This window comes from Petromyzon marinus, unplaced genomic scaffold, assembly GCF_048934315.1.
Source record: "Petromyzon marinus isolate PM22_M1 ecotype Great Lakes invasive population unplaced genomic scaffold, UKy_Petmar_22M1.pri1.0 PM_Scaffold_25, whole genome shotgun sequence".
Lineage (NCBI taxonomy): Eukaryota > Metazoa > Chordata > Hyperoartia > Petromyzontiformes > Petromyzontidae > Petromyzon > Petromyzon marinus.
Window position 1 is genome coordinate 480,107 of NW_027423224.1, and position 22,112 is coordinate 502,218.

General features: G+C 44.9%; 1 protein-coding gene and 1 long non-coding RNA gene across 2 annotated transcripts; one reads left to right on the forward strand and one right to left on the reverse strand.

Annotated features, from left to right (window-relative positions):
- Positions 1 to 308: 308 nt before the first annotated feature.
- On the forward strand, positions 309 to 9,688 carry LOC142923048 (protein NLRC3-like). The gene is given in 2 exon segments (XM_076063987.1): positions 309 to 591; positions 2,809 to 9,688. A coding segment is annotated over 1 exon segment (867 nt). The 5' UTR covers positions 309 to 591; positions 2,809 to 3,116; the 3' UTR covers positions 3,984 to 9,688.
- A 9,592-nt stretch (positions 9,689 to 19,280) lies between these two features.
- Positions 19,281 to 21,601, reverse strand: LOC142923031 (uncharacterized). The gene is made up of 2 exons (XR_012940480.1): positions 21,425 to 21,601; positions 19,281 to 19,366 (listed from the first exon to the last, which is right to left on the reverse strand). It is a non-coding gene; the product is annotated as an uncharacterized LOC142923031 (long non-coding RNA).
- Positions 21,602 to 22,112: the final 511 nt, after the last annotated feature.

Sequence of the window (22,112 nt, forward strand, 5' to 3'; positions counted from 1 at the left end):
TTTCGTGACTGCAATGATTCATCTTCTTTGGTTCTTTCGGTAAAGTCACGTAGAATGAGAATAAAATAATAAATTGATAAAATAAAATAACACAATAATATTCTCACGACGTTTCGGCCACAACACAAGCGGCCTTCATCAGGTGAAGGGGGCGAGACTGTCTGGTAGGACAGCGCTGGAGTGCGCTGTCCTACCAGACAGTCTCGCCCCCTTCACCTGATGAAGGCCGCTTGTGTTGTGGCCGAAACGTCGTGAGAATATTATTGTGTTATTTTATTTTATCAATTTATTATTTTATTCTCATTCTACGTGACTTTACCGAAAGAACCAAAGAAGAGATAGTCCTGTACGGCGAATACGCGTCCCTCAAAAACGAGAATGACCCCATTGTGCGAACACGGCACCTGGTTGACCTGGTGCTCGGCAAGGGAGAAGAAGTGTGCATGAGATTCATTGAAGCCGTGCTGGTGCCGCTGAGATCCGAGATCCCTCTCATGGATCAGTGGATATCACAGCATGAGCAGCAGCTCAACGTGATGGGTGTCGATCTGAGCTGAACTGCGGGTAAAGCCATCCCTGGAGCAGCTTCTCGTGAGTGATGCTAAACTTCACATATTCATTTGCATGTCTCTGGCAAATTTAAGTGAAATAATTGCTTTGAACTTATATGAATTGTCATTTAATATTAGCAAACTGCACCACCCTTGCATGACAACATTCCTCTCAGAAGGAGGACATTAATATTCCATTCCATAGCAGGGTATGTACAAGGAATCAGCAACTTGGAGGAAAGGATGGATGGATAATGGAAATGTGTGTCAGTATCAAAACATTACATCCACACTGGACCCCAACATTCCTGAATTTCTGTCCTATCCTACACCTCATTTTCCTTGCAAAAGACTTAAACATGGTGATTTTCTCTCACCTCTTCAGACACAGACATTTTATTTCAGCTGGAAGAATGTAATGAGCTATGAAGCTCTTTCAAGTGTCAAGCCCAAGATGTTTGGCCATGGCAGCAAACCCATCTGCTGCCATGGTCTCCATGACTTGGTACAATCTGGATTCCACCAAGGCCATGTCGTTGAAACTGCAGGGTGAATGACCACCTCTCTTAAATTATGGAAGCTGCTTCTACTCCATCCTCTTGAATCGGCATTGCTACGCAGGCATCTCTCACACACTTCCCCACTGCTTCTGCTTCACCCTCTAAAAGTGAGCCCTATTTTTTCCAAGCAATGACTGCCTTCCGTTCAGAAGCCCCCATTCTATGGTGTTCCACATGGCTCCGTCCTTGGCTATCTGCTCTTCTCAGTACAATGTCTCCTCCTTTGTGGACATTTTTTACTCCTAATTTTTTTTATATTGACTAGCTATCACTGCTATTTCTAAGGACACCCAGCCTTTTATTGCCATTGACTCATGAAACGGAACCTACTCTATCCTCTTAACTCTTTAAAAATGTTGACACTCCTACTGATACTCCTGCTGTTATGGAGTGACTCATGCAGCCAGCTATGGCTGCAAAGTTTGGTAGTACATGTTATTTATATCGTTTATTGTAAAATTTCAATCAGTTCTTATGATCACTGTTCCATTGCTTTTATAGCTTTCTTTTGGTGATTTCGAAAACGTTTTGGTTTAGCCATATTTGTTTGTTGTAGTACAGAGTTAGACTGATAACTTTACTCTAAATTGTCTTATGGTTGTTATTGTTTGACTTGCATCCCACTGGGATTTTTGCACACAGCATTGATATACAGTGCTTTTTCTGGAAGACTTTGCTGTTTTTTCCTGGATTTTTCTGTTTGCGCGTAGTCACTTTAAGATGTTTCTTTTTCCTGTTTTTATTTGTTGCGGTTGCACCCGATTCAAGAGCCGAATGGCTCACAGGGCTATACAAAATAAATGAAACTGAAACTGGATTGGTTATAATTCACTCCAGATTAAACGTCAAATTTGTATCCCTCTCATTTAGAAAAAAAGTCGACGTGATTAAATGACTCTGAATATATGATTCCCGAGAGATTAAAATAACATCAGATACAGAGGTATCACGGTTCTTATGGTCAACATTGCCCAAGTGGTGCGCCTCTGGGTTCAGTGTTTACTTGGAAAGCAGATGGAAGTTGTTGAGCAAATTTGCTATTGGAAATCGACACTCCCCAATGTAGTGGATGCCACAGTGCTTGCTGATGATGCAGTAACCAGATTATTTGAAGTTTAAGTGAACCTACGATGCAACACGTGGGATGCTACGAATTCTGTAATTCATGTGGCTGTTGTGGAGGTGAAAGCACTTCATCTTCTCTGCTGCTAGGACCGTGCCTGGTGTACTGCACTCAACCACAGTGTAGCCCCCTTGCTAGGTGATGTAGGCCAGCTTGAAATGGAAAAGGAAACACAACCCCAATACCAGTGAAATATAAAAAGTAAAATTCAACATCCTAAACAACAAAAAATAATAATTGTAGGACAAGGCAACAGTGCATTTTAGACACAAATTGATAGCATTAGGTTGGGATTATGCTGATGTACATCGTAATTTCAAATGTGGTGGTACTATCTTGTTTCACATGCAAAACAAACAAGACAAGTGGTGGTAAATTTTTGTTGAGATATGTAGAATACACATCGGGAAAATGTCCACACAATAATTTGTGATGTACATGATGGCAATACATTTTCCATGATGAAATATGCTTTTTTTTACGTAGTTTATTTTAAACATATTTGTCTGTTATAGGAATGTTTTTTTAGTGTAAATGAAACTAATTTGTTTTTTAAATGATTTGTTTAATTTAGATAACCCTGGTGATGATTACAGAGAATTCTTGCTGAAGCTGACATCATTAACACGAGACTACAACGCACGACCTGGAGAACCTGCAGTATTTTTGCTGGAGAGAATGGTGAAGCCAATTCTGGTTCCCTACTACCGCCATCAAGAAACCAAGCAGCACGAGTTACTAGCGAGAGGCAAACAGCACAAGGAGCTGATGAAGAGAGCACAGAGAGAAGGGATGACTTACAATAATATCTTTGATCTCATTGGAAAAGAAACACACCCCCGACTGGTTATTGTAGTTGGGACTCCAGGCAGCGGTAAAACCATGTTGAGCAAATTCATTGTGCACAGCCTGCTGTCAGGTGAGAGAGTGTTTGCACGACGCTTTGAGCACATCGTGCTCATAACGTTCAGGGAGATAAATGATGTTGGAGAGGTGTCACTCGCAGAGCTGTTTTCTCTGCTGCACTCATGTTTGGGAAAAAAAGCGGATGAGGTTTACGCAAACCAAGAGAGAACCCTTTTTGTTATGGATGGGTTGGATGAGTTTGGAAAGTGCCTTCACTATGCCAATGCTTGCACTGATCCACGTAAGACGGCAACAGTAGAAGGCATCATTGCTGCACTAGTGAATGGAAACCTCTTGCCCAGGGCCTCGGTCTTGATAACGACCAGACCTATTGCCATGGCGCAGCTGAGTGGAGTGAATGTTGATCGAGCTGTTGAAATTGCTGGGTTTTCCCATGAGGATAAAATATAATTTTTACGCAATTTTTACAAAGATAGGAATCTAGCAGAAAGAGTACTCAAGCTCCTGCAGGAAAATGAAACAGTGAATACATTGTCCCAGAACCCTTCATTCTGTCATATAGCAGCCATTACACTGAAGGAACATTTACAAAAGTCTGATCATTCTGAGATTATCCTCAAATCAATGACCGACCTCTTCACACAATACGTGTTTGGGCTCGTAGAACACCATGGACGTGGCAGCCACGGAGCCAAGGAAATTTTATTGTCTCTTGCAAATATGGCTCTGAAAGGGGTTCAGCAAAACATCCAGGTGTTCAGCCAAAAAGATCTAGAAGAGTGTGTTGTTAGTTCTTCTGAACTAGGAAGTACATTCATCAACAAAGTGTTCACATGTGAGGGCATTAAACAAGGGAGTTGTTTTGATTTAAAGCTTTCGTGACTGCAGTAATTCATATTCTTAGTTCTTTCGGTAAAGTCACGTTTTATTATTTTGTTGTTTCCCTTCAACGTGACTTTACCGAAAGAACTAAGAATAAGGGAGTTGTTATTCGTTTTCACACTTAACAATCCAGGAATTCTTTGCAGCAATAGCCATGCATTTGACACATTCAACACGGCCAGTGAGTGACATAATCAAAGCTATTGAGGACAGCAAAGATGGGAGGTTTGATGTGTTTCAGAGGTTTTTTTGTGGACTAGCATCAAGCACTCCATGGATGTTCTTTGAGGGTATCTTGGATCCTCCATCTGCAGATTCTCAAAAGGAAATAATCGAGTGGCTCAATCACAACATGGAAAATCAGAAGGTTGACAAACACAGGCTCATCAGTCTCCTGCACTGTGTGCACGAGCTGCACGACCGCAAGTCCATGAGTGATGCCACTCGGTCCATGACTGAGATAGACCTGTCATTCACAAGGCTGTCCCTGCCAGACTGCGCTGCCATCACCTCGATCCTGCTGCATCGAGAGGAACCTGTGGAGACACTCAACCTGTTTGACTGCGGCATTGGCACCGAGGAAATGAAGAGGCTTCAGCCTGGACTGCACAGATGTAAAGAGCTAGTGTGAGACTTGCACACCTCGCATTCACTACTTCACAAATTGTGTGTGCATATGTTCGTGTGTGTAATGTTTGTAGACCCCTTCATTTCATGTCCTCGCCTTCCATACTCGAGGTAACTTATTTCACGTATGTGTATAAATATATTTAGGCTCGCTGGTCTCGTCATGAAATTGCAATGAAAAAGCACCAGAGGAGGCAGCTATAACTGAGGGGGACGTGTCTAACACGCACCCCCTCCGTGAGGCCACGCCCCCCTCCGTGAGGCCACGCCCTCTATGTGAATCTGGCTCTGACACTAGCCAGTGCCTCCCCAGCCATTGACCTCACCGCACATCACTGGTGCGTACATAGAGGTGTGTATCACACAACATGCACATATCTTAGCCACTTTACGTATGACTTCGATAGTCATCCTATATCTGTTTAAAATGTATGTATTTTAACTTTCAATTGGTGTGTCTGCTGCAGACATCGTGCTGCTCGCAGCAGACATCGCGGCTATCGCGATTGTCACCTGAAGACGGGCGCTTGTGTTGCAACTGTAACGTGATTTATTTTGTTTAATTAATGATTGTTTCATATTCTTGGTTCTTTCGGTAAAGTCACGTAGAAGGGAAATAATAAAATAATAAAAATTTAACTTAAATTCTCACGACATTTCGTCGTGAGAATTTTCCCGAAATAACCAAGAATACGAATCCCTGCAGTCACGAAAGCTTTAAATCGAAATGTAATGATTGTGGAATGTTCATTTCTTGCATTAAAGTTGTTTTTGCTCTGATTTCTCTTTGCTTCATTGCTCTAATTTATTAGTTTTATTTTTTGGTGTCAGGTCACACTTGCAAATTAGGCTATCCAGGTAAAAAAAACAGGTTAAAAATACACCTGATATTTCAAATTTCTATGTCAACATATATCTATATACCGAATAACAGCACTTCAACAGCCTCGGAATGCTTAACAATATCAATAAATTTCGATTTAAAGCTTTTGTGACTGCAGGGATTCATCTTCTTGGTTCTTTTGGTAAAGTCACGTAGAATGGAAAAAAATAATAAAAATAAAACATAATAAAATAAAATTCTCATGACGTTTCGGCCACAACACAAGTAGCCTACTTCAGGTGAAGAAACAGAACTGTCAGGACGACAGCGCTTCAATGAACACTGCTAAGCTTGGCGGCGTCTTTTAAGCTGGGTGGGAGGAGCAGAGCGCCTTGACAAAGGAGTTTACATATCAACAGAAGAATGTATCATTGATGTAGCTGTGTTAATGTGTTGGATTAGCAGAGTGTTAAAGTCAGAAATTAGCATGTAACTGGGAGATTAGCATGTAACTGGTCATGGAAGTAGCTATGTTAAAGTCAGAGTTTACATATCAACAGAGGCATTTAGTATATTGACGCTAAAGAACTGCAACTACCCAACTGTCGTACAATAAGCCGATGTGAAAGAACTAAGAATAAACTACATCAATATAATACATGTACTCAATATATTCTTCAATAAGTTGAGCTATTAACGTAAAGTAACTGGGTATGCACTACACTGTATAATGAATACCAAATAGTAAACTGATAAAAAAAAACTAAAATATAAACTACATCAATATTCTAGATTTGAAGCTTTCGTGACTGCAAGGATCCATACTCTGGTTCTATTCGGTAAAGTCACGTAGGTAAAAATAAAATAACAAAAATCACGACGTTTCGGCCACAACACAAGTGGCTTTCATCAGGTGAAGGGACCGTACTGTCCAGAGGACAGCGTTGGAGTGAATACAGCCAAGCCCAGGTCGCGTCCTTTAAGCTGTGAGCTGCACCTGTGGTGACTGCTATATCGGGGAGACAAAACGACATGTCTCTAACCGAATTCGCGAGCACAAATCAGATTTGAAACACGGCAGAACAAATTCTTCTGCCGTAGCTGATCACTTACAACGCTGTGGGTGATCACGATATTGTTTTCTCCGATACCAAGGTTCTCTGCAAACCCACGGGTTTTAATCAGAGATTTGTCCACGAGGCAATTCAGATTTACAAACACAGACACAATTTCAACCGAGAGGATGGTTTCAAATTAAGCAATCATTGGAAAGATGTTCTAAATCAAACCAAACATTATACTAATTTTCAATGGTACAGTATATTTTTTCAAGTAGTGGTATCCCAAACTTCAATAGCAGGTTATTTCCCTTCACACCAACATTATGTAAAATCCCCCCCCCCCTCCCCAACCGTGCCGGTCCAGTACATCATTTTATGCTAATTCCTTTGTCAAGGCGTCTTTTGTTTCCTCCCACACAGCTTAAAGGACGCGACCTGGGCTTGGCTGTCTTCACTCCAACGCTGTCCTCTGGACAGTCCAGTCCCTCACCTGATGAAGGCCACTTGTGTTGTGGCCAAAACGTCGTGATTTTTGTTATTTTATTTTTACCTACGTGACTTTATCAAATATAACTAAAGAGTATACATCAACATTATCAATAAACTCAATATACTATCCAATCAGCTGAGCTACTAGCAATGAGTTACTATACATTACAATTCTATGACGAAAAAAGTAGCGGTTTCTTTTCAATGTTAGCACCACGGAAAGCGACAAGCTTTGTTCAGTCGGACGAGTCCATCTATGCTCGGAACGGAGGAGGGGGGAGAAAGAGAAACAGCCATGATGCGCTGCTCTATCCTGTGTTGCATTACAACTATGCTATAAACTAGACTACTATACATTACAACCTTCCAATCTAAACTACATTGTATAATATCGTATATACAGCCCAATGTAAGCTCTAACATTATGCATTATATTGATATGCCTCCAATTAAACTTTTTTTTTATATATTACACGACTATACACCGTAATATACACTGCCATAGACAAACCCCACCATTGAATTATACAATGCATTACTATACACTACCCTATACTTTAGACTATAAAATATTAGACTTGTAATATTACACTATGTATTATTCTACCAACCCTACTCTATACAACACTGCTGTATATTCACTATACAATTACGATACTATATATTGCCTTATGAATTATGTTAAACATTACACTGTTATACTATTTATTATTATACAACATGCTAAAAACCATACCATTGACCGTCGTGTGAAAGGTACTAAGAGGCAGTGCCAGCGAATGGACTGCGGTCTGAAAGTCACCGTAAAATACAATCAATCAAGAACCGAAATGGTTTATAACGTCTTTCCAATGGTTACAAAGCCAAAATCCATCTTCTCGGTTGAAATTGTCTGTGTTTGTATATGTGGATGGCCTCATGAACGAATCTCTCATGGTAGCCGGATGGCTTGCAGAGAACCTCCGTCTTGGAGAAGTCAATGTCATGTGAGCCCACTGAATTATAACAGTGATCTGCCACGGCTGAGGTATTCGTCCTACTGTGCTTCAAGTCTGCTTTATGTTCACGGATGCGGTCTGAGATATGTCGTTTGGTTTCTCCAATGTAGCTGCTACCACAGAGGCAACTTAGTTTGTAGACGCCCGGGTACTGTATGTCTGGAACCACATCTTTTACAGACGGAACCAGATCACGGATTTTATGTACTGTGTTGAATCGGACCTGGATCTTGTGTTTATTCAGGATTTTGGAGATCTTTTTTGTGACCCCCGCAATGTAGGGTAAGGTGATGGTTTTGAATGGCTCCTCAAGAGGATCCTTCTTCTTGGTTGGAGTGATGGCTTTGTGGATTGTGTAGTCGGAGTAACCATTAGCCTTGAGAGCTTGGTGTACGTGCTCGAGTTCACTGGCAATGTGTTCCTGGTCGGAAATGCATTGGGCTCTATGGTATAGAGTCTTGATGAGGGAATTCTTCTGGGATGGATGGTGGTGGGAATCCGGTTTTAAGTAAGCATCCATATGGGTAGTTTTCCTAAAGACGCTGCCAAGCTTAGCAGTGTTCATTGAAGCGCTGTTGTCCCGACAGTTCTGTTTCTTCACCTGAAGAAGGCTACTTGTGTTGTGGCCGAAACGTTGAGGGAGAATTTTATTTTATTGTTTTATCTTTATTTTTTTATTTCCATTCTACGTGACTTTACCGAAAGAACCCAGAAAATGTACCAATAATTAAATTTAAATGTACAATTTTATTGGGAGACTGTCATTGTCTCGGTGTGGTCTGGAAATGTGTATTGCTGTTGTTTTACTGCCTTTCCAAAGCTTGGGATCTGATGTAATTTGAACTTGCATGCTATTATGTATTAAGTGACGCCACGGTGGTGTGATGCTATCTTCCTCGGCTGGTATGCAGGAGTTTGGGGGTCCGACCCTGATACCTGCTGTACATGTGGAGTGTTCAAGTTCTCTCCGTGGACACATGGAGATTTTCTCTGGGTCCTCCAGTTTTTCCCTCCACATTTAGAAACATCCGTTTAGATTATTTTGCTACTATAAATTTTCAAGTGGTAATCCACTTCCTCGAGCTATTATATGTGGCCAGGTCGCTTCTGAAAAACAAGATAATAGCTCTGGGCCTTACCTGGTATGATAAAACAGAGTTTATTTTGTTTCCATATTTTTAAGTGATTTGTTCACCTTTACTATAGTTTGCACTCTCATCGTGTATTTATATTGGTTGTTGTAATTTCCTGTCCTCTCTTGACTCCACTCATTGGATTACTCCAGTATAAATATTCAGATTCTGCTATTAGGTGTAGATTTGTATTTGTATATTCAGCCTTAACCGAGTACCCATCGCAGTGTGTAAACATCAGCAGTGCGGAGACAAAGGTGGCCGAGCATGGCACTGGCCACACCACACCCTCGTGTGCCATGTCAGCCTGAATAGGTGCTCACTAACTGCACTTTCCCCAACAGCCTGTGTAGACTACATGAGGGATCTGTGTATGGTTTCCTTGTGTGTGTGTACTGTATATGGGGGATTTGTGTTGTATTTGTGTCTGGGGGTAGCCGTGACTGTAGGTGGTGATGATGAAACACGGAAACAGAGAAGAGACTCCCAGTGACCCCCACTCCTGCGCTCTCAGTTTCAGCGCATTGAGCTTTTGGTGCAGGAGGTTTAGTAAATTTCCATATGGCTCACTCCACTTCCTTCTCTTGCTTGTCAAGCATTCAAACTTCTCGCATGGACTACGTGCTGGAGAATACAAACTCGGTGTAACTCACAAGAGGACTCTCCTGGTTACTCATGCGGCGTTGCCATTTAAAGGTTTCAATATTATTGCATATTTTTGATATTGTACCCAATACTTTCATCGACCTACTAATGGTGTCACGAGACTAATAATATAACCTGTTTGGATATCTCATGATGCAGTGCAAGCATTTGTGTTAGAAAGTGGCCCACAAAAGTGGATATCACAGGGCTTACCAGTCAAATGCCTTCCACTGACACTCAGTTTCAGACAGACCCATAAACTCACAGAGATCCACAGACTCACATTGATATATAAAGACGCATGTTGATACAAAAAGACAAACAGCGAAATGTACTCGCACTGAGCTAGACGTACAGGGTTGCATAGACTCAATAACAACCGCCATTCGCCACTAAGTGGCGGTTACATCACCACGACGCTTGTGCCAGGCCATGTGCATAGACTCGCACAGAGGCACACAGACAGTCTCGCTTCGACAAACACACTCACAAAGAGGCTCGTATATCAACTCAAATCTACACACTCACGAAAACGTCCAGACTCATACACAGAGCCACTCCCCCACTAGCCCCGCCCACACTACCACTAGAGATGCCCATTCCCGACTAGACCCGCACACTCCGCGACGAGGCCCGCCCACTTCCTCAATTAGTCCAACCCACTTCACCACTAGCCCTGCCCACTCCAGTCGTAGCCCCCACTCCACCACTAACCCAGCCCACTACCATTTAGATCCGCCAAATTAATAACTTGCCACGTCCACTATATCACTAATACCTCCCACTATTATCCCACTGCTAGTTCATTTTCTCATTTTTAACCGTCTGGACCACCAATTCTCGTCGTCTTGGTCTCCCTGCATCAGCCCTCACTCCCCTCCAACAAATAAAAAAGACTTCCCACAAGTTATTTTCAATCTCCCATTTATTCTCACACTTTGCCTCTCCTCCATCAACTTTACTGGCTTCCCGTTCACGACCATTGTCTTTTCAAATGTCTGATGCTCATCTTCAAATCTCTCTATGGCCTTGCCCCACCTTCTCTTGCCTCTCATCTCCTTCCATGTCCCCTCTCGTCCTCTCCGTTCCCAATATTCTCTGTTCCTCCATCTCCCTGCGTTCAATCCTTCTCCCTGCACACCTACACTGGAATAATCTTCCCCAGCACATTAAGTAGTCCCCCTCCTTAACCTCATTCTGTTCCTCTCTTAAAGCCTCACCGCTTCTCCATTTCCCATTCTCTACCCCTCCCTCCCCTATCATTTTGTCTTCTGTTTTCAGATGGCTGATGTAGATGCAGAGTAACAACTACAATTTCACATTCAGGTGGTCAAGCCAGATAACCACGTCAAGAGTAGCGCAGTGTGTCATTGTCATGTGGATCGGACATTGCTTCATTGTATGTTGATTGGTCTGTTCTGGATGACCACAGTTGAACACTGGAGAGTTTTTAATTTTCCATTTGTGCATCAGGTATCTGCATCTGCCATGGTTTGTGCAGTGGATGCGGTTTAGGGTGGACCATGAGCTTCTTGGAAGATCAAACCCAGGGATCTGCCTTGGGCCTTTCACAAGGTGTTCGTTAACATCTCGCCACCAGATGAAGTGAACACCACTACGGTGTGCTCGGCATGGGTGTTCAGTCGTGATCATTTTAATCCATTCTATCTCACACCTGCCCACCGTGTCGTGGCAGTTTTTCTGTTTTTCCTGCATTGCATTTTTTATTTTAGAAAATATTTCATCTGGAAAATCCATTGCGATAGAATATCTTACGTGCAACGTTGCACAGGAATATCGGGTGGAGCAGCTGCAGTGCTTAGAGCACCGGCACTAGAAACCCATGGCCTGAAATCAGTCGAGTGACAGAAGAATCGGTCCTGCCCCCCTCGCTTCACCAACCCATAATGGGCGTAATGGTGAAATATAGCAAGAAAGCATTACTACAGATAATATGTAGGAAGGCCTTTATCCAACAGTACAGCAAGCGGGTCTGTGAATTCCATCTGTTGCAGAACTGTGAGTGTTATCCTCTCATGTGCAACGTGGAGTTTCTCCCGGTACTCTGGTTCCCTCCCACACAAAGCCAAACACCTGTTTCATGGAAATGGTCAGCCGTCCCAGGGCAGGAATTTCTTAAAAAAATAGTCTTGGGATGCTGGTGATGTTTTCGTAGATAGATGGACAACATTGTTATTATCATTATATTTGTAATTCTCTCTCTCTCTCTATGCTAGGAGCACTCTTTCCCTCTCCTCCACACAAAAAGCTAAGACAAAGAACCCCTAATAGCCATACAGGCTCTAGAGTCAAGTGCTCTTTGGGACAATGGCTCAGCCTATTTCTTATCTCGTAACACCCATGTCCCCAAAATGCAGCTCTCCCCTGAGCGCCGTCTTCAGCAAATACACTCGGCTCCACATTCTCCTTTACTGCATCAGTCCATCTCTTTTCCAGCCTGTGTGATGTCCGTTTATAACCCTCTATCTGCCCCAACATAAGCTACTTGAGCATGTGGTGGCTGGGTATGTTGGCTAGATGACCCAGTCAACTCAAGCATTGCCCGTCGAAAGAGCTCACGTGATGTGAGCTCACAATCCAGCCTGGTTAAACCAAGGATGGATGGGCATAAGTAGGAGAGGGGGGCGATGCCAACCCCAACTGCAAGTGATTATGAAATTATTTATTACAACTTTCATCAGCTGGCTGAAACCAGGCCACTGTCGGCTTTAATGGGGTCCGAGATGGACACCCACCACCAGAGTGGAAGACTCTCAAGCGCATCTTCCTGTGACCAAGCCACCATTACCTGACTCCCGATAATGGGGAGGTGAGCCCACCGTTACTTGAGATTCGCAGCTTCCCACACCGCATTCATTGTTTTATTCAAAAGAAGAGCCACTCCCTGTTTTGCAGTTTCCAATCCCATGTTTAGGACTGTCCATGCCTCAGTGGTTGGTACTATGCAACCTACGACTAAAACTAAAACGGACATCCAGAACACAATGAGAAGAGGAGGAGGCACTCGAGAACAAGGAGACGAGGAAGTATGAAGAGGAAATCTTCAGCAGAATCAGGGGGGCAAAAATTAAAAACCTTAGTATAGCAGGGAGAGAGATCGCGGAGACACGGACTTTGGAAACAAGTTGATTTGCAACTTGCAGCAACAAAAACATCATCGTCAACATCATCAACATAATGACTCATTCCTATTGGGTTCCAGTTATGGTGGTTGCTTTGGTGACGGTGGTTACTACGATGATTGCTGTAGTGATGGTGGTTTGCTGCTTGAGTGAATGTGGTTTCTATGCTGTGATTGCAACTATGTTGATGGTGATTGCTGTGTTGTCGTTGCCATATTGGTGGCTGTGGTGATGGTGGTTGTTGCTAGACTGATTGTGGTTGCTACGCTATGGTTGCTGACAGTGATGGTGGTAACTACGGTGATTACTGTGGTGATGGTGGTTGCTGCTATGGCGATGGAAGTTGTTATAATCATGGCGGTCTCTACGGTGACCATCGTGGTGATGTTGGTTGCCGCGATTGCTACGGCGGTTGCCGTGGAGATGCACGCAGTGGTCCTGGCAGTGGAGCAGATCCAGGCGCTCCTGGGCGAAGGACTCCTGGGTGCGAGTCCAGGACAAGACGCGAGACTCTCCACTGGAGAACTCCGCCTTGAGAGATTCACAGTTACGCGATCAGAGCTGCCTCAACGCATCCAGGGGGTCCTGAGAGAGACACGGAGACTCGTGAACTCGCACAAAGACGCACGCTAAGACTCGCAAATAAACTCACCTCATGATTCACAGACTCGCACAGAGACACGGAGGCTTAAACAGAGACTCACACAGACTCACAGCTTCACGAGCAGCGCTGCCACTCGCTCACAACTCGCCCACCCGCTCACCCACTCACTCACCCTCCCACTCACCCACCAGCCAGTTACCCATTCACCATCCAGCAATTCACCTACCCCTTCACCACCCACCCACTCAAACCGCCTGCTCACCCACTCGCTCACCCAGCCGCTCACCTCCTAACCCATCCACCACTCATACACCTACCCGCTTGCTCGCTCACCCACTCACCACCGGTTCACCAACTCGCTCGCCGATTTGCTCACCACTCACTCGTCCACCAACTCGTCCACCCACTCACTCGCTCACCCACGCTCTCAACCACTCACTCACCATCCACCCATTCCTTCACACACTCACCAACCACCTACTCACCCGCCCATCCACTCACCAACCCACCCGCTCACCTACCCACCCACTCACCCACCCACCCGCTCACTTACCCGCTCACTCACCCATTCACACACCTGCCATCTGCTTATCCACCCACCCACCCGCTCGTCCACCCACCCGCTCACTCACTCATTCACCTACTCACACACCCACCATCTGCTTACCCACCCATCCACTCACCCAATCGCTTACCCACTCACTCACCACCCTCCTGCCCACCCGCCCACCCACTCACCAACCATACCCGCTCACCAACCCAAGTGCTCAACCACCCACCTGCTCACTCACCCACCCACTCACACACCTGCCACCTGCTCAACCACCCACCCACTCACCCATTCGCTCACCCACTCACTCACACATCCACCCAACCACTCACCACCCACCCATTCATCCACCCACTCACCACCCACCCACTCACCACCCACCCACACCCACCTGCTCACCCACCCATCCATCCACACATTCACCCGCTCACCCATCCACACATTCATCCGCTCACCCACCCACACCCATCTGCTCACTCACCCGCTCAAGGGAGGATAGACTTTTAGTTAGTAAAACATCTGTAAACAAATCAGGATTACTTGTTTTACAGATGATAAAATAGATCAGTAGACAGGGGCTGTATGCGTTTCTACATTGTAATTTATATTCTGCACAAAGGCGACTCCACAGCAGCTGTGGCGAGGCAAAGCCGGCGATCACGAGAGCCAGATGACAGCAGATAACGAGAGAAGCACGCGTTATCGTCTAGCTGTGGGTGTGCTCAACTGCGCGTGTGTTTGTGGCTAAGTGCGCGAATGTGGATCAGTGTGTTATTAAATTACGAGGCTGCAATAAGATCCTTGTATGTATGTCGACCTTCTGTTGCACCGTGCTTAGCCAACCGTGATAATCGGACATTACTCAATTGTATTTTACATCGAGCAATCAGCACCCCTACGTACAGAGCAAAGCCGCTTGCAGGTGAAATGCTGAGTCGCCCTCTTATTGTTAAAAAAAAGTTGCCACTGGGGGTGCCCTTTAGAAGTGCAAAGGGGATTGCATTCCTCGCAAACCACGTGGCCCAGCTTTGCCCTTGAGAGGCAGTCGCGCCGTGCAGGCGTCCCAGTGTCAGCGCTGTCACCACCATCACCACCATCACCACCGTCACCATCGTCACCACCGTCACTATCATCACCACCCACACCATTGTTACCACCGTCACCACTTTCACCATCATTACCACCGTAACCAACGTCACCACCCACACCATCGTTACCACCATCACCCTCCACGTGTAGGATTCACGGCATTTGAAGGGACAGGGAGTCATCTTAGATGAAAAACCATACATAGGTGTGCAGCATGCATGCACCCACCCTCTCCAACTTATCTAGACCAACAGCTCAGAAAAACTGAATTTGTGACCAAGTTGTCGTTTAGACCGGCGGTCCCCAACCTTTTTGGCACCAGGGACCAGTTTCGTGGAAGACATTTTTTTCACGGACTGGGGGGGTGGTCATCATTGGGCCTTTCTCCCTTTTCAAAGAAGCTCTCCAGCGACGTTTCTTTTTTGCTCATTTTGGCGAGGGTTAGCTTGTGGGCTTTATACCAAAACTGTGACTGAGACAAGTGCGCAGTGCGGGAAAAAGGCGCGGACGGAAGTGGTAAATACAATAATGGGCAGGCCACGCGCAGACTAAAATAAGTTACGGATTCCGACTTCTCATAAGGAGCGCGCAACCTAGATCCCTGGCATGCGCAGTTGACAGTAGGGTTCGCGCTCCTATGAGAATCTAATGCCGCCGCTGATCTGACAGGAGGCGGATCTCAGACGGTAATGCAAGCGATGGGGAGCGGCTGTAAATACAGATGAAGCTTCACTCGCTCACCCACCGCTCGCCTCCTGCTGTGCGGCCCGGTTCCTAACAGGCCACGGACCAGTACCGGTCCGCGGCCCGGGGGTTGGGGACCCCTGGTTTAGACCACAGACTCAAAGCGTTGAGAACACGTGGCCGTCCCAGCAACAGGCAGCAGTGAGACAAAGACAACTGTGGACCGGTTTCGTCTAATTAGGACTCATTAGTGCAGGACGGTAATCAATACTTTCTCTTGCCATATGCCTCTGGCAGCCCCATATATGGAGATGACCTTTACACTATGGTGACCCCATACACAGTTGTCTAAAGGTAACAGTAATCAAATCTGTAAATGATGAGAAAACCAATCACAACAAATATAAATTATGCAGGCTGGAAACAATAGATTTCACAATGGTATCAGTGAAAATAGTATACTTTTTTTTACAGTAAAGTCACGTTTACACGTTCAGATACAAAAACACTCCGCATGTACCCTCCCCGAGTGAATCTAAGTAATTAAAATAAAACAAAAACAGCACCATGCATTACTGCTCTACTTTGTAGTCGCGAAAGTCTAGTGTGACTAGTCTTGATCAAATCGTGTTTATGCATATACACGTGCCTGAGTAAACATTTTAACGATGATAATCCTCTACAATTGAAAAAAACATCGCATTAAGAAGATGTGTGTGGGAATATTTACAAGGCCTAAAAGTTGCACAGCGCATACGACTTAGGGGTCTATAGCTGTACGCACTGCCGTGCAGTTGAAATCCTTTAAATTGTGAGAAAAAATCACACGCGGACAGAGTTATTTGTGGTTGGTGCACTGCTTTATGAACCACATATGTATTAGACAGTCACCCACAGAAGTTGATATAACAGAGCTACCTCTAATTACAAATGTAATTTTCTTCTTGATTTCCCCGCATCTGCCCTCATTCCCCTCCACCAAATAAAAAATTATTCTGCACGAGTTATTTTCAATCTCCCCTTTAATTCTCACACTTTGCCTCTCCTCCTTCAACTCCAATGGCTTCTCGTTCACTACCGCTGTCTTTTAAAATACCTGTCGCTGGTCTTTAAACCTCTCCATGGACTTGCCCTACATAATTTTGCCTCTTTCATCTCCTTCCATGTCCTCTCTCGTCCTCTTTGTTCCCAATCTTCTGTCTCTGTCCCTCCTCTTTGTGCCAAACCTCATTTATGGTCCCTCTACTTAACCTTCTTCCATTCCTCCCATAAAGCCCCACCTCCTCTCCATTGCCCATTCTCTACCTCTTCTCTCCCTTTAAGCCTCCACTCCTTCTCGTCCCTACTCTTCTCCGATCCCATTACTGTCTATCGCTGTCACTTATTCCTCAAACTTTGTACACCCCTGCCATCTAAATCATTCCATTCTGTCACCGCCTTGTGCTTGTTATGTCAAGAGAGAAGGCACTCTATAAATATACACCAAAGCCACCACCGCCACCACCGTCACCACCGCCACCAAGAAAAGGAACAGATTTATTTGTTGGGTCTGGAAGTGGCCAAAGTGCAAGTCGGCCATGAAAAAAAATTACATTTAAAATTACACCGCCACCAATTAAAACATTAAACACAAAGGTTGTCTGTATAACCTCAACGGACTCTTGAGGCAAGTGCTTTTAGCGAGCAACTATGAAAGCCAGCATGGTACACAATGGGGAGGGTGGCCAGCACCATTCCTGGCCGCCTTTATCTCCCGAGTAGTGATGTTTACACACCACACCAGGTACTCATTGGAGGCTGAGTCGACATCGGGTTAGCCCAAAACCACTTTAGTTCATCGGTACTGGTGTTGCCAAGTTCATCGCGCAATACGCGAAACACTATACAATTACCGGATAATACGCATACCCACACAGGCTTGTGCATGTGTGGGTGGGTTATTTATACAGCAGTATGCAGCATGGCAGTCAGTCGGCACCTTCCGCAATGCACGTTTGTTATTCATGAGGGTGCACATCCTGATGTATTCATTGGCTGATCACCCGAAGCCACCGTGTGAGCTGAGAGTTTCTCGATCTTACCGGGTACTCGATAGAGCTGAGAAATGCACTGCGGTCAATACTCAGTCATCATTTAGAGGTAGAGACCCAGAGATGAAGAGAATCCTTAGCAGCCCGTACATGTTAATGGATAACAGTGATGGTCCCAGCTGCTGACTTGTACACCAGGGGTGAAGAATTGAGACAAGGCTGTGGTCCCAAGATAATTTCACTCCTTCCATTTGTTTTGTATTGAGTGGCATCCTGACGGGTACGACACGGTTCAGACGCGGCCACCAGCTCAAAAAACACGTACAGAACAAACCCTGCGCAGAGAAGCATGCAGAGACGCGTGCTCGAAATCACACCAAGACAGAGGAACGCGCAGATGAGAGAACATACACAGAGGTAGGATCCCTCCTCATGTTGACCATGATGAGAAGGAAAGAGCAACACGCAGTTGAAAACGTTTCTGGAAGTGACGATGGCTGATGATCAAGAGTAACTTGGAGGGGAGGAGGTGGGAAGCTCATGCACAGGAGGTGCTGGGGCCGATTGTCACAGCGCAGGCGTCACGAGAAGTGACGTTGGTTTGGGGAGGCCTTCATCAAACAGTGGATTTACCACTGGTGATGATGCCCATAATGATGATGAATGCATGGGCAGTCCACTCACATTCGTGCATAATCAGGTGCACGTCCACTCCCCTAGTCACCCCTCCACTAATCTCACTCCCCGAGTCACCCCTCCACTCACCTCACCCCCATTCCCCGAGTCACTCTCACCTCGACTTCTCCACTCTATCGCCAGTCGCCCTGAAGAGGCCCAACTCCGGAGCCTCCCCCAGTGCCACGTTCACTCTCAGCACGAACATCGTGCGGTGCCACCCCCTCCTCTGCTGCATCCCTCCAACTCTTCCTCCGCCATTGCGAGAATCGGCTCCACGAAGGGTCCCACGCTGTCCCCGTCCCTCAATGGACTCATGTCCTTTGTTGATGAAGGCCATTTAATAAAATAATGATAATTAATTATGCACACACACACAGGTCACCAAAGTAGCCTCAATAGACATGTTAGGGCAAGTTGTGGAGCCTTGTGCTGTGGAACACACGAGGGGGTGGTATGTATTTTGTATGTTGAACTTCTTTTGCACGGTACGTAGCCAACCGTGCTAATCGGAGGTGCAGGGGAAGGGCAACAAAGTAAGCACAAAAAGTAGTTCTAAAAAAATGAGTTGTCAATCTAGATGTAAAAGTGCACAGCTCCAGTGGCTTCTAATATCAGAAGGAAGAGCGTTCGAGACGGCCGCAGAAGCGCTTCTGAAAGTGCGATGCAGCGACCGCCTTTGTTCGATGGTTCGACAAAATTCGCTGTGGGAATGTGATGTGGCCAACACCATGCACGCGGCCACCTTTGTCTCTCCAAATTGCTGATGTTTATTATAGACACTGCACCAGGTACTCTTTAGAGGGTGAGTCGACCGAGGGAAGGTTCAGGACTGGGTCACACAGACACACACACAGAAAAAGATGCCCTATGTCAAATCCAGAGGCTTCTAAGAAAATGGAGGTGTAAGACGGACACAGCTATTACATGGATGAAGGTGTAATACAGATATTTATGTTAAGGTGGTGCTGCTCACCTGAAAACAATAACAAAAATCCCACCACTCATTCATCTGTTTAATCTTTGATTGGAAAACGCTGGGCGAGACCTGCGACATTCGAGTGAGCTCACCTACTCGCTCACAAACACAACACTCAACCCAGTCAATCAACATGTTACACACCCTAAATATGACCCGCCTTGTCCTCGGGAAGACCTGCAACATGCTACTGAGCTCACCTCTTCACTCACCTACTCACCCACTATTGCTATGTCATCCACACACCCACACACTCGCTTATCTTAACAGACCTCAATAATTGACATTTAGCTCCTGAAGATATTGCTACATGCAATAAAACGCGAGTGTGTGAGTGATTGAGTGATTGATTGAATGTGTAAGTGAGCGTCTGGTTGCGTGAATGAGTGAGCATGTGAGTGCGTGTGTGAGTGTGTAAGGTGAACGGTAGTGTATCGGCGAATGTGCTGTGCTACAAATCTGGTGATCCGAGTTCAAATCTCGTTCACCAGTCTATGGGTCTCTGTGTAAGTCTTTACCTCTCTGTAAGTCTATGGGTCTCTGTGTAAGTCTATACCTCTCTGTAAGTCTATGCGTCTCTGTGAGTCTACGGGTCTGGTAAGTTTACTGGTCTCTGTGTGAGTCCATGGGTCTCAATGTGAGTTCATGGGTATCTGTTATCATCATCTGTGTTTGAATGAGTCGATGGCTCTGTGTGATTGACTCCAAGTCTCTCTGTTCGAGTGAGTTTGTGGCTTTCTGTGCGAGTCTATGTCTACGTGACTTTACCGAAATAACCAAAGAGTAATTCCTGCAGTCACGAAAGTGCCAAATCAAGTTGGAGACTATGTCTCTCTGTGTAAGTGAGTACAACATATCCTTGCTTAACGCGGGGGTTGCGTTGTCGAAAATTGCTGCTTAAAGCTATTTTACGTCAAGCAGAAAACTTTTCTACAAGGAAAAACGGTAAAGGGGGAGACTCCGTTTTAGCACAATATAACTTTTATTATCATTTTTAATTGAGAGTACAGTACACTGTTTTCTATGTTTATTTTAAATGTGTTGTGTATATGTAGAAGATCTATATTATAATCTTTATTTATACTGGAGGAATCTAAAAAGCCCTTTTTCACAGATTTCCAGTTGGGGTGGTACAGAAAGTTACAAGAACAAACGATGCAAAAACACAATCGAAGTGAAAAGTATAGGAAAGGTAAGCAAATCACAAAAAAATAAAAATAAACTATTTTTATCTTACCTAGTAAAGCCCTCTAAGCTATTAGCTTCTATTTCAGAAGCGAACTGGCCACAAATTATAGATGAATGAAGTAGCTTATGACGTGGAAATTTATAGCAGCCAAATAATAATAAAAAAATGTTACATTCATCAATATACATACAAAGGACATGAAATGGAGATATGATGAGTGAAAACTATAAGGGAGTGAGTGAGATGACACTACACACAGATGCTGGAACAAAGGCTGAGGAAGAGGATGACACGCCACGTAACACAGTGCGCACCAGTACAGCATCAGCTCCCAGCAATACAGAACAACGCTGCCAACACCCACACCACTCATAAGTGCAGTCCGTCATGTGCTACTCGAGTTATAGTGGGTGTGGTGTGCGCTAAGCGAAACACATTACATAAAAGACGAGGATGTACTGCATATAGTCCTCTACGTCAGTGAGTCTATGTCTCTCTGTGTGAGTCTGTGCGAGTGACTCTGTGGTTCTCTGTGTGGGTTAATCAATGGTTCTCTGTTTGAGTGAGTCTATGTGTCTCCATGTGAGTGAGTCTATGGCTCTGTGTCAGTGAGACTTTGGCTCTCTGTGTGAGTGCTCTCTCTGAGTGAGTCTATGGCTCTCTGTGGGAGTAAGTGGGTCTCTAAGGCCACCACCATCTTGCTCCCTGCCCAGTGCGTCCACCTGGTTGAGCTGCAGGAGTCTATTGTCCACCGCTCCAGACCGCACAGATATCCAGACGTCCACCTCCAGCACAGACACCGGCAGATTCTTAAACCTGGTGGTGGAAGTAAGGACACGAGAGGGGTAATAGTCAACCACCATTACCACCATCAATACCACCATTACAACCACCAAAATCACCGCTATCGTTAACACCACCATCAATATCACCACCTCCACCACAACGATCACTATCAAAATCACAACCACAATACTCTTTGGTTCTTTCGGTAAAGTCACGTAGGTAGAAAAAAATAATAGATCACGACGTTTCGATCGCAACACAAGCAACCATCATCAGGTGAAAAAATATAGCGAGAAAGCTGCTGAAATACGAAGTTATATTGGCTTAAGATAAGCTCAGCCCAAGGGTAAGTGGGCGGGGCTAGAGGTAGAATTTGCATGTAAATACAACACCACATCGTAGAAAAGGAAAGAGAGACACAGACACCGAGAGATCCACACACACAGAGAGGCACACACAAAGAGACACACGAGAGACGCATATAGAGAAAAACACACCGGCAGAGAGAGATACCTACACAGACAGATGCAGAGACAGATAGACACAGAGAGAATAACATAATTGCCCATGAATTACTATGGTATGACAATGCCAATTACCAATGTCAAAGGGAACATCAATGAA